This window comes from Grampus griseus (assembly GCF_964374135.1).
Source record: "Grampus griseus genome assembly, chromosome: 15".
Taxonomy (NCBI): Eukaryota; Metazoa; Chordata; class Mammalia; order Artiodactyla; family Delphinidae; genus Grampus; species Grampus griseus.
Genome location: NC_139009.1, coordinates 7,304,300 through 7,317,086, shown reverse-complemented (window position 1 = coordinate 7,317,086; position 12,787 = coordinate 7,304,300). Strand labels below are relative to the sequence as shown.

The 12,787-nt window shown below is 38.9% G+C and overlaps 1 protein-coding gene across 2 annotated transcripts in view; it reads left to right on the top strand.

Annotated features, from left to right (window-relative positions):
• Positions 1-12,787, top strand: part of NOL10 (nucleolar protein 10) — an 88,054-nt gene that overhangs the window by 50,147 nt on the left and 25,120 nt on the right. For both annotated transcript variants that reach the window (XM_082672569.1, XM_082672570.1), the window contains exons 14-17: positions 7,537-7,663; positions 11,228-11,307; positions 11,509-11,607; positions 12,654-12,743. In XM_082672569.1, coding sequence (XP_082528695.1) covers positions 7,537-7,663; positions 11,228-11,307; positions 11,509-11,607; positions 12,654-12,743 — 396 coding nt within the window. The remainder of the gene's footprint in view (positions 1-7,536; positions 7,664-11,227; positions 11,308-11,508; positions 11,608-12,653; positions 12,744-12,787) is intronic.

Below are 12,787 nucleotides of genomic sequence, written 5' to 3'. Positions count from 1 at the left end.
TGCTCCACAACAAGAGAAGCCACTGCAATGAGAAGCCCGCGCACTGCAATGAAGAGTAGCCCCCGCTCGCCGCAACTAGAGAAAGCCCATGTGCAGCAATAAAGACCCCACGCAGCCAAAAAAAAAAAAAAAAGAATGAAATACTAAATGCTGACTGGAAGCTCTTTGTATGCCGTGGTCTTGTCTTCTGGTAATTTTCATGCTAACTCTTCAGCTAATGACCAAAGGCACACCTTGGAGAAATCACAGGTTTGGCTCCAGACCACTACAATAAAGCAAATGTCGCAATAAAGGTAGTCACATATTTTTTGGTTTCCCAGTGCATATAAGAGTTATGTTTATAGTATACTGTAGTCTATTAAGTGTGCAATCGCATTATGTCTATAAAACTATGTACATATCTTAATTTAAAAATACCTTATTGCTAAAAAATGCTAACCGTCATCCATCTGACAACACAGGGTTGCCACACACCTTCAGTTTGTAAGGAACACAATATCTGCAAAGTGCAATAACATGAGGTCTGTGCCTATATTGGAGGATTCCCAGATATCAACATCTGGAAGTCTGTCTTTGGGGATCTTTCGTTTTCTATAGAGAATCCCCCGGTTCCTCACCAGGAGTGTTAGGGGTTTAGGCTGGCAGGAATGGAAGCACAGCAACCTGTGTTTGGCTTCTGGCATTCTGGGAGCTGCGGAAGGAGCTGAGGGTCACACACTGATGTGGAGGCTGCCAGTTAGTTTGCTGATTTCAGCCCCCACAGCTCAAGTCACCTGTGCCAGGTATCCACCCACGCGGAGCAGCTTTCCTTCACTTTCTCCAAAACATCATCCTCTGGTTTCCTAAAGGGTGGTGGGACTTTAGATATTCATCAACTCCATCATCTCCCCTCTGTGTGGGCCCATCTTCCCAGATGCATGGAGCCTGCAAGTGCTGGGTCTCAAGGACTCTAAGAATCTAGTCTCCTCTTTGATACTTACCTCTGTAAGCACCCAACTTTTTTTTTTTTGGCTGCGTTGGGTCTTCATTGCTGTGCCTGGGCTTTCTCTAGTTGCAGCGAACGGGGGCTACTCTGCATTGTGGTGCGTGGGCTTCTTTTGTTGTGGAGCATGAGCTTCAGTAGTTGTGGCACATGGGCTCAGTAGCTGTGGCTCGCAGGCTCTAGCGTGCAGGCTCAGTAGTTGTGGCACATGGGCTCAGTAGTTGTGGCTCATGGGCTTAGTCGCTCTGCGGCATGTGGGATCTTCCCGGACCAGGAAGCCGTGTCCTGGTCCATGTCGAACCCGTGTCCCTGCATTAGCAGGCGGATTCTTAACCACTGCACCACCACGGAAGCCTGTACCCAACATTTATACTGTGTTAAATCCTTTAACCGCTATATTTTCTTCTTTTGTTCTTTTTGTCCTTGAAGGTAATACCTTTTATACTGGTTTACTATCATTTTAAGTAGGCTTGGGAGGGAAAGGAGATAAAAATATATAGTTAGTGCGCCATTGAATTGTTTGCTTGGGGCGTCCTGTCTCCCCTAACCCTTGAGTATAGATGCTCCGTCGCATGCTTGTTTGTACTCATAGGGCATTGCATAGATTAACTACTGGTTTGTCGGCTGATACGGACAGAATGGCATAGGTGATCTTTTTCTTTATCACCTGGCCTTCTTTTATTATCATTTTATTTCAGTGCCTAAACTGCTTTTCAAAAAGTGAATTGAAAAAAATTGAAATCATGGCAGATAATAATTTTTCTCCTTTTTAAAATAAATATTTTAAAATGTTGAAACTAAATTGCTCTTTTGCTGATCTGATTTTTAGGAATGAGAGAACAAAGTACTACAAGTAGAGTACCTTTAAATGACTCACAATTACTCACGCAAATACATGTAAACTTGGATACGCAATTAGGCAGCTCATTATGTTGCAAATGCAGTTGCATGCTTAAATTCGTGGCCACTCCCTCGGCTCACCCAGCTGTCTCTCCTCTTTTAGGCTTATTTATGACCGGTTATTAATAAGCCCCAGCTGTCAGAATTTAAAAATACATGCTGGTACTAGTGGTGCTGTTCAACTAATAATAGAGGGAAAGTTTGAAAAGGAAGTTTGCCTTTGAGTTTGTGTATTGCAGAGTTGGTCATCTTAGTTGGCAAAATCCCGTTCTCCTTCTGGAGATACAGGCTATACATTGAGAAAAATTATGATTAATCGTAATAGTGGTTAACGATAGTTACATTATAGTATACCCGCATCATCTCTGGTCTGCAATTCTGAAATCCAAAAAGCCCTGAATTTTTTTTTTTATAACTGATCAGTGGCAAAACCTGAATCGCTTCATTAGGACTCAAATCTGACATGTAATGAGGCGGCTCTTTCTAGTCTATTTATCCAGATCACCGGTGTGAAGATGTGTAGATTTTGCCGCAGAGAACTATTAACGTGTTTGATTATGGACCACTGACCCAGACCCCACTGAAGATTTTACATAAAAGCACTATACGTACTGTGTTACCTTTTGAAAATGCAGAAGACTCTAAGGCTTCAAATGCTTTTTGGCCCCAGTAGTTTCTTCTTCTTCTTCCTCTTCTTTTAATATTTATTTATTTATTTGGCTGCGTTGGGTCTTAGTTGCGGCACCGCAGGATCTTCATTGCGGCGTGCGAGATCTTTCGTTGCAGCACACGGGCTTCTCTCTAGTTGTGGAGCACCGGGTTCCAGTGCGTGTGGGCTCAGTAGTTGCGGTGCTTAGGCTTAGTTGCCCCATGGCATGTGGGATCTTAGTTCCCCGATCAGGGATCAAACCCGCATCCCCTGCACTGGAAGGTGGATTCTTAACCACTGGACAACCAGGGAAGTCCCTGGCCCCAGTTATTTCTGATAAAGAGTTATGGCCTTATAGTGAGAGCAACAGATTTCAGATTAGATGTGGGTTAAAATTCTAATGGGGAAACTTTTAACTGATACATGTTAGAACACTTGGATATATTACATACAGTTAAAGTTTCCCATTTTTGTTCGAAGTTATTGTGAAAAAAGAAAAAAGTTATTGTGTGTTGATACAGTACTACCAAATGGAGTAATTAAGAATTTTCTTAGTTACTAAGGTTTTTAAAATTGTTTTTAAATCATTAGTTTAAAAGTGAAGGGACTTCCCTGGTGGCGCGGTGGTTGAGAATCCACCTGCCAGTGCAGGGGACATGGGTTCGATCCCTGGTCCGGGAAGATCCCATGTGCTGCGGGGCAGCTAAGCCCGTGTGATGCAACTACTGAGCCTGCACTGTAGTGCCCACGAGCCACAACTACTGAGCCCATGTGGCACAACTACTGAAGCCCGTGCACCTAGAGCCCGTGCTCCACAGCAAGAGAGAAGCCACCGCAATGAGAAGCCCGCGCACCGCAACGAAGAGCAGCCCCCGCTCGTCGCAAATAGAGAAAGCCCACGCACAGCAACGAAGACCCAATGCAGCCAAAAAATAAATTTATTTTTAAAAGTCAGGGTAACAATTTCATATTTAATTGCTGTGCTATATTATCAATGATTTTCATATAAATAGGAAATACTAAGTAGCATTATAAGTAAATGGGAAAAATTATGGCATCTATATTGAATTAGTACAGTTTGGTTCTTTGTCTCTAATGATATTAATAATACTTTGTTGTTATTTTAATCACCCTTGATCTGTTAAAACCATCCATCCAGTAATCCTCAGTCCTTATTTCTGCCTTAACCCAGCTTTAGGATGTGGCACAGTGGTTTTTCAAAAGAATGGGGGAAGGGGTACCCTCTTCTGTCAACTCCCTAAGAATCTTAATATTCATCGTCTGTCCTCCCCACTCTTAGTCATTTTTGTCCATTACCAGAATATATGAGAATTTTGAGGTTTTAAATTAAGCATATGTAATTAACATCTTAAAGGTAGATTGTAATCATAGAGGCAGATGAGCCTGGGCACATGGCATGTATTTTCATGTACCTTAAAATTGGTTCTTTTGCCCAAACGGGTTAGAGCAAGTAGATACTCGGCTGCATTTCAGTCAAGGCCTTCCCAAAGCACACTGATGAAGATTCTTTCCTATTCTGGAGGACCAAGTATTTCTGTTTAAATTGATTGATATGATTGTCATTAAAGTTGCTGAGGGACCCACAGTATCCCTTTATAGCAGTTTGATGAGTCCGTGTCCAATTCTCTACTTTTACTGACCTGTGACTTTAGGAAATTCTTATAAAAAGTGGAAAGTCATTAACAGATAACTGAAGTTTAAAATAGAACAGTCTTTACCAAGTTTCTGAAACAAAACTCTTCTGGTGCATAAAAATGTAGATAACCAAGCAATAATCAGTTTTGACTGCAGTATAGAATATAGCAATGTAATGACACTACAGAAAGCCTGGAAACTTCTGACGTAGTAGTGATAGTACACCAATTGTTAAAAAAGATGTTTTCTTCAAGTTGTAAAGCCTGAAATTTAAGAATAAATTAATATATTTTTACATATTCGTTGAAGGATTAACATATTTTATGAATAAAGACCGAGGAATTTTTACACATGAATTAATATTGTGGTCATTATAGGTACATCAGAGCTGTGCACGTGGTTAAACCCTCCTTATTAGTTAAGCCAACCTCTGTTTTTGCAACTTAGTGGTAGACCTTTGAGGAAAGCTCTGATGCGGATAAAACCTTCAGTGAATACCAGTTAAATCAGTAATTTGAACTTTGTTATGGTTACTCTGATTTTTTTCTCTGAGTAGGAAGTAGGAAAACGTGATTAATAATCAACCCATTAGACTTAGTTTTGTTTTTGATGGAAATATTTCCTCCTGTAAAATTTAATGGCCGTGAATTTGATTGCAGAGATTATTTTCCATAACCAGAGCTGTCCCTGGAGAGGCAATTTGAAACAGTTTCATTAGAATCCAGGTAACTGTCAAAAAGAGTGTTGTGGAACATTATAAAAAAGGGCCATGTGAAAGTCAGTTCAGATCTGGTCTGATATTTTAGTATTCCTACCCCTCATCCCCCAAGAAAAGTCAGTAAACACAGTGTAATCTCTCCATTGTCTTTGAAGCCCACGTTTGTGACTGATTTAAGGTTTAAAGGTGAAACTACCTTATTATGAGGTCCTTTGGTACCAGTACCCCCTTGCATAGGAGGCAAAATAAGTCCGACTTTCACTAAAAAGTGTTCTTATATCCAGTAATTTTATGGTGAGGTATTTGAATGTTTCTATCTGAGTGAGGACAACTAGACAATTTAAAAAATACTTTTGCCAAAGTAAACCCTTTAAGTCTTCATGCCTTGTGCAGTGGAATTCATGAATGCATCCATACATGTTTTATGTGTGACTAGATTTATTTATGAAACACTTATTGAACACCTACTACTTGGCAGGCAATGTTCTAGGTACTGGAAATTAAGCACTTAAAACAGATGAAGTTTAAACCCTCCCGTGAGAACAATTTCTTGAGGATTTTACATTCTAGAAAAGTGCTAAGCGTTAGTGTACTTTCTTCCTCTCTAAAAGAGGAGACGATTGCTGTCCTTAGGTCATACACCAGTACATGGCCGAGCTTTGCTTTTGCGTATTTGTGACTGATGGGAAGCAGATACCCTGTAGTTGCAGGTGCCTAAACTCTCACTCTCAGAAGGTGCCCCTGTGGTTTTCCTAGCTTGCTCACGTGTTCATTCTAACCGGAAGTCCTTTCAAATATACTTACTGAGTGTCCCAACCCGGCCTGTTTCATCTAGCCCTCGCCCGTCTTCCACGTGGATTCCGCACAATCTCAGTTCATTGCTTTGAACGGCTGAGTGTGTGCTCATGTGCACGTGTGTGTGCATGCACAAACCATCTGCTGCAGTTAGGTTTCTAACTCCGTGGGGAGTAAGAGGATAGTGGGGACCTTGGTTTAGCACCGTGCTTTATGTATAGTAGCAATTAATATCGATATTTGTCGACTTCAAGCTACTGTCCTAAAATTGCTTAAAATCACAGCAGTTTCTTTAAAGTGGTCTACATTGAATTTTTTTAAAAATACCTTTCATTTCTTGAAGGTTTGTCTTTATGGTTAGTCTAACCACTTAGCATATCAAGACCTTTACCTCTGTTTTAAAAATTGTACAGATTATGCAAGTAAGAAAATTCTCCATGGGACTTTTTTTTTTTTTTTTTTTTTTTTTTGCTGTACGCGGGCCTCTCACTATTGTGGCCTCTCCCGTTGCGGAGAACAGGCTCCGGACGCGCAGGCTCAGCGGCCATGGCTCATAGGCCCAGCCGCTCCGCGGCATGTGGGATCCTCCCAAACCGGGGCACGAACCTGTGTCCCCTGCATCGGCAGGCGGACTCTCAACCACTGCGCCACCAGGGAAGTCCTCCATGGGACTTTTTAATGCTCATTAAGAGTTGTTTTTCATGTTCATGAGCCCCACAGCCTTTGGCAGGAGTGGTGGGATCACCCTCTCTAATCAGGCAAAATAATAGAATTAATTAGTACGGCTGTATCTTACATTTACTTTTTTTTTTTTTTTTTTTAAATGGTTGAAGAGGGTGTTGGGGGCTGTCTTCCTTTGTTATAACTCTCTTCCTCCTACCTTCCCTTCTCCAAAAAGTTTAAGCTAGATTTAATAATTTCCATTATGAGTTTTGTTTTTTTTCCTCTGTATGATTGATTACTGTCAAAATACACAGGCAAGAAGTCATTGGAAGTTCTGTTTTGTAAGAGCCCAGAGTTCTCTCTTCTGAAAGCCTCCACCGTGAGAGAGGGTTTCAGTAGCTTGGCTCTCCCGCTGAGTGTTATTTCTTTTGGGATAAGCATTGACCTCAATGCGTGAGGCATCTGCTGGGAAAGATTTGTACCAAGGGCAAAAGCGTAAGAAGCAATCACGGTATTTTATGGAAGTGATTGGGTTACAAATTGAAGTATTCATATTTTATTACTTGGTTATAAATTCTGTTCAATCCTTTGTTCCTCAGCCTTTTATTGGGACTGATTGTGGATCCTGGCAGCCCATTTTAGGTTAAATCTAAAGAATTCTGTATACAGAATTTTAATTTTTAATCAATTAAATGAAGTGGACCATACAAGATAGAATGTAATTATCAAGTGATTAGTTGAAAACCCTTAAAAAGGGTAATTCTCATTTTGGACTTTCGTCCTGAGTGGCAAACAAAAGGTCTGATATGCCAAGTGTGCTTTTGTAGATTATAGTACTGTTTTGAATGAAAGAGATAATAGAATTATAGACGGATGTTACTATTACTACCTGAATTATTATTTATATTTTCATAGTTCTCATGTAAGAATATTCATTAATATTGTTGTGTCCCAGACTGAGATTTTTCCCTTATAGGACTAAGTTCTCCCTACTCTGTTTTTTCTCTTCCATTATAGACTTGATTATGCATATTGCAGTTGTTTCTCAGTACTTCTGATAGAATCAAGGATTTTTAAATTATATAAAATATAACAGGAAATCTGGTTGTAAAATAACTCTTAGTTCACATGATTAGAATGTACATTTGCTAACCTTCTAATCAACGCCGGCAGGTTTTGGGTCCTGCTCCCAGGTGGTGTTCCTTCTTAGACAACTTGACAGAAGAACTGGAAGAGAATCCAGAAAGCACAGTTTATGATGATTACAAATTTGTCACCAAGAAAGACCTTGAAAATTTAGGTAAAAAAAATTATGATGAAATGTTTATAAGATTATTTCTACTTGTTTTTGTTTTGAGTTTTGAACATTAGAAGCGATGGAGTCACATTTATCTGATTTTCCAAATCTCTTTCTGACAAATCAGACATTAAACTTAGTATATATAATCTCTGCTTAGAAAAAGATTCAGATAAATTCAACCTACTGAGGCTTTTTTGTATCTTAAATGAGGAATAATTTTTTTAACCTACCACCTATGTATAGGAAAAGTATCAGTCAAGGGAGCAGTGACTTTCAAGTACTATTTGAATATAATAAGATTTTGAGAAATCTCAGAGACTGCACGGAAATGATTTTTGTCCCCCTGTAGGTTTGCTTATTAAAAGACCTAATCCAAAACTTAGAATCCATAGATTGAATCCTCAAATATGTAGAACCTTAACAGTTACTTAGGTTTAAAGAATACAAACCAAGAAATGCTTCTTAATAATGGCCAACATTTAAAATAGGGCTTACACGTGCCAGGCTGAATGTTTTATATACAACTCATTTAATCCTCACAGCTATGGAGTGGATACTATTATGATTTCATTTTATAGGTAAAGAAACTGAGGCACAGAAAGATTTTTTTTTTTCCCAGAAAGATTAAAGCAACTTGCCAAAGGCTTCAGTGGTTGGTAAATGTGAGGGTTAGAGTTTTAAACTTAGAGTCCATGCTCTTAACCTCAGCCATACTGACCCCTCTGAAGAACATATTTATCTTAGTTGACTAGTACTGGTTTGTAGGATAACAAGACTAGGTTTTGCTAATCTTGTTCTATTGTTGGGAAAAGGCTACACAGCAAATTACTGAGAATGGGAAAACTTAGAGGATCCGTTCTCCACAAGCCTAGGCAGCTTAGTTGTCTTTAGAACAAATAGAGGTACTATAGCAGTTAAATGCTAAAAGAAAATAGAACCACATACCAAGTAGATTAGAAGAGAGATTCTTAAATTCTATTTTTAAACTATATCTTTTAGCACACTTAATCCAGGCAGAATTATTTTCTACCAACTACCACCAAAATAATTCTTTAAATTTTAATGTGTTTAAAAAGAAAAGAGTTGTATTTAGCCTTTTAAAAATATGACTTTTGGATGAAATAGGGTGAACTAAGTCTTCCTACTGAAGTGCCTCCTTACACACCCCCAGCGTGATTTTTGCAGTCTGCTTGCGTCACACTCACCCGCCTTCTTAAATTGGAGACTAGAAAGTCATTGCTATTTTGTGGATTTTTAAAAACTACTGTGTTTAGTATATTTTGGGTGTTTTTTCAGTCTCTTCACTGTGTTTATTTTGGGTGAGGAAGGCAGTGATAAAGGTTTAGATACGTTTTGTTAAAATGCATTCATACTGCCTATTTTTAAAACTATGGAAATAGATATAATATTCAACAAAATAAGTTATACTAGAAATCATCTTCATGTAAATTAGTAATATCTTTTAATATTAAATAAGCCATTGGTTATAATTTTTCAACAGATTTTACGATCATATATAAAACCTTTTTAAATAATTTATGTTAAAGTAAAAATAAGGCCATGTAACTAACTTCCCTTATTTCTTAAGATTATAGCATTGAATACTTGCAAGTTCTGACATTTCCCAATTATGGCCTTTAGCAGGTCCTATACCGTGTTTCATGGGCCACTGTGTATGGAGTGCTGGATGGGTAGCATTGTGGCTGATATCATGGGCATTAGAGATGGGCTGATATGGGCTCACATCCCATGACTAATAGCTCTATGACTTGGCCAATTTACTTAACCTCATTGTGCCTTGGTTTCCTCATCTATAAAATGGCAATAGTAATGATACCTACCCATAGGGTTGCTTGGAGAATGAATCAGATAATGCTTGAAAAGTACTCAGCACAGTTTTGAAACATAATACATAAATGTTACCTATCATTTTAAGAGTTTTGTGGCAAATAAGTTTGAGAAATGTTAGGTTAAGCCAAGATAAATCAGTTTCTCTATTTATGGACTTCTTTGAGCCTTTAATGCCATCATACACTATAAATCTCCAGGAGTGGGAGGAGAATATGAAACAGTTCCCAAACTTAACTTGATCATAGAACCTCTTCTTCCTCAAAGATCTCTTGGGACTAGTGTTCTGTGGAGCTAATGATGAGAAAAGCTGCTGCTCCTGCCAGATTCTCTGTGTAGAATTATTTGAATATGAAAAGCTTTCTCCTGGAATGGGAGTAATGCTGGGCCATAAATATAAATTTTATATACCTAACAGAGGAAACAAATAATTAGGAGCACACATGTGCAGGTACCTAAATGCAGATTGTTACGCATTGGACATTTCATTAAGGTTCAGCCCTCCCTCCCCCCGACCCCCCTACAGCCTTTTAAGTTTCTCCTGTGCAAATCCAAACCCTGTGGTTTTATTAACCTAATGAATTCCAGGAAAGTATTTTTCTGACCAAGTCTTATTACTTTATGAGATTATCCTAAATTTAATTTTGCCTTTTGATGTTATTCTGTAATGTGTACTGTTTTGTACGTCTATGTGATTTTCCTAGTAAGTGATTTTTAGGTCTGGAGCGATGTTTATTTCTTAAATTTGGAAATCAGGGTAATGTTTTCCTTGGAAACGTAGTCACTTAGTATTATACCAACTAAAGCTGCCTTTTATGTGAGTATGTCATAGGTGGTCTTATTCTGAAGATAAATATTCTCATAACCTTTCTCTATGTAAATATTTGCAATTAATAAACAATTGCTGTGACATAGGCAGAGCATCCTTATGTGACCACCAGCACCACTAATTGTAAATGAAATCTAAATCTAGGAAACACTGTGAAAGATACTGTTTAAAGCTTCCAAACACTGATTGGCATTGAACTTTTAATTCATCCATGATGAAGTATGTCTGTATATAATATGTATGTTGGTATAAATTTGCCAAAAGCTGTTCTTTTGGGGGAAAAACATGCCCTATCTACATTACTGTTGTGACAGTGTCCTTTGTTTTTGGAAATTATGGGCCATAACAGTGGTCTCCCCCCAACCCCAGCACTGTTCCTACTTGGCAGTTTGAAAGTTGACAACCTAGCGTTGAGCTCAGCATTTTTTGTTTCTTTGGGCTTTTTTTTTTGGCCGCACTGCACGGCATGCGGGATCTTAGTTCCCCGATCAGGGATCGAACCTGTGCCCCTGCCGTGGAAGCGTGGAGTCTTAACCACTGGACCGCCCGGGAAGTGCCCTCAGTGTTATTTTTAAAGTTAAACTATAGCTCATGGAACCCAAAATTCTGAGAACCACTTGTATAGGGAACCCTTCGTTACTTCCCTGTCATAGTTCATAAAGACCTTGCCATCATTTTTATGCTTAGTATTGCATTAAAAAGAAGTAAGGATGATATTGCTGAAGCAGAGTAAAATTTTCTTTGCAATTATTGAAGAAGATCAGTAATTCTGATCCTTAAATTTTTACTCAGAAGTGAACTTACAATCAAATTGTTGTCATGAAAGATCGTTGAGTTTTAATCAAGATTTCATAAAGATCTGCCCTCTTTTGATTAACTTTGCCCAGGGCTTACCCATCTCATTGGATCGCCTTTTCTCCGGGCATATATGCATGGATTTTTCATGGATATAAGACTCTACCACAGGGTAAGTACAAAACTACAGTTATTTTAGGTGATAAATAAAAGCATTCTGTAGCCATTTCTTCTCTACTTACTTTCGTTTTTATAAAACATACTTAAGATTTGTAAGCGATCTGTCTGTTCTTTGGCATGATAGTCATGCTGTATATGAGACGTGCTGCTAAATACAATTCTCTTATTTTTAATTTTTTTCCACTTTGAAAAGGTGAAATTGATGGTAAATCCATTTGCTTTTGAAGAATATAGGAAAGATAAGATCCGACAGAAGATAGAAGAAACAAGAGCACAGAGAGTCCAATTAAAGGTAAATATTGTAGTCAGCATTGAATCTACTAGAGAAAGGTACTTCATTTGTATTTTATTTATTATTCAAAGAAACCTGCCATCCATTTCTTAGTTTTTCCATCCTGAGTTTACATCTTTTACTAATATTTCTGGTATATTTTATTTGTTGTGAGGGTAGATACTCTTTACAGTTTTATCATTATAGACTCTATGGTAATGGTATTGTGGGAAAATAATGCCAGGTGAGCTGAGAGTGTCAGTCCTACCAGGAAAACATGATGCTATTTTCAAATAGGGATATAGATTTTGGAGTGTTGTTGCTTTGCTAATCCCCATTTCTTTCTGACATTTGGGAGTGTCTTAGGCTAGCTGCTTGGATCATGGGAAATGGTCATTAGACTGTGCCAGGGCCCAGACAGGAATCAGGCCACACTAATTCTATTAACGGAGGGAATTTAATGTAAAGAATTGTTACCCAGGTATTAGAGAACTGAAAAGGCAAAAATACTGAGGTATTGATAAGAGAGGCCGTGGCTTCAGGGAGCAGCTAACACTCCAGGGCTGGGCGGCAGGAGAGAGGCAGGCCTGAGAGCTGGGACTCAGACCTCTGTGGAGGGCTGACAGCTGGCGCTGGGGTTCCCGAGGTAGGATGAGGCTGTTCCGGGAGCGTGGGAGAACCACAAAATGGACTCCCTGCTCTGCTGGAGCCACCTGTTGTTGCCAGGACAATGAAGCGTTGATGGGTGACGTCGCGCCAACAGCAAGCAGAGGGGAAGCGCAAACCCCATCTCCTTCTGCCTTCCGACTGAGGTCAGCCACCAAGTGATACAATCATTTCTAACTGGACATTGTTTAAAACACATGCACACACTCTCAGTGCAAAAGACTAGTGACAGGTTTTTCCTTTTTCCAGATTATTTGTTAAGTTTTTAAAAGCAGTGAGTGTGTGTATATTGGCCACAGGTCAGGCTAGGATGTGGAGTCCTCCTGTCCCTGCTTTTCGCTTTAACCTTTAAAGCTAAATTGTAGGTGTTTCAGTACAGTTTTTTTTTTCACCTCTACTAGAAATTGCCAAAAGTTAACAAAGAGCTGGCACTTAAATTAATTGAGGAAGAGGAGGAAAAGCAAAGATCTACATGGAAAAAGAAGGTTAAGGTAAGATTTTATAAGGCAGAGAAAATACTGATAAATTGTTTCTC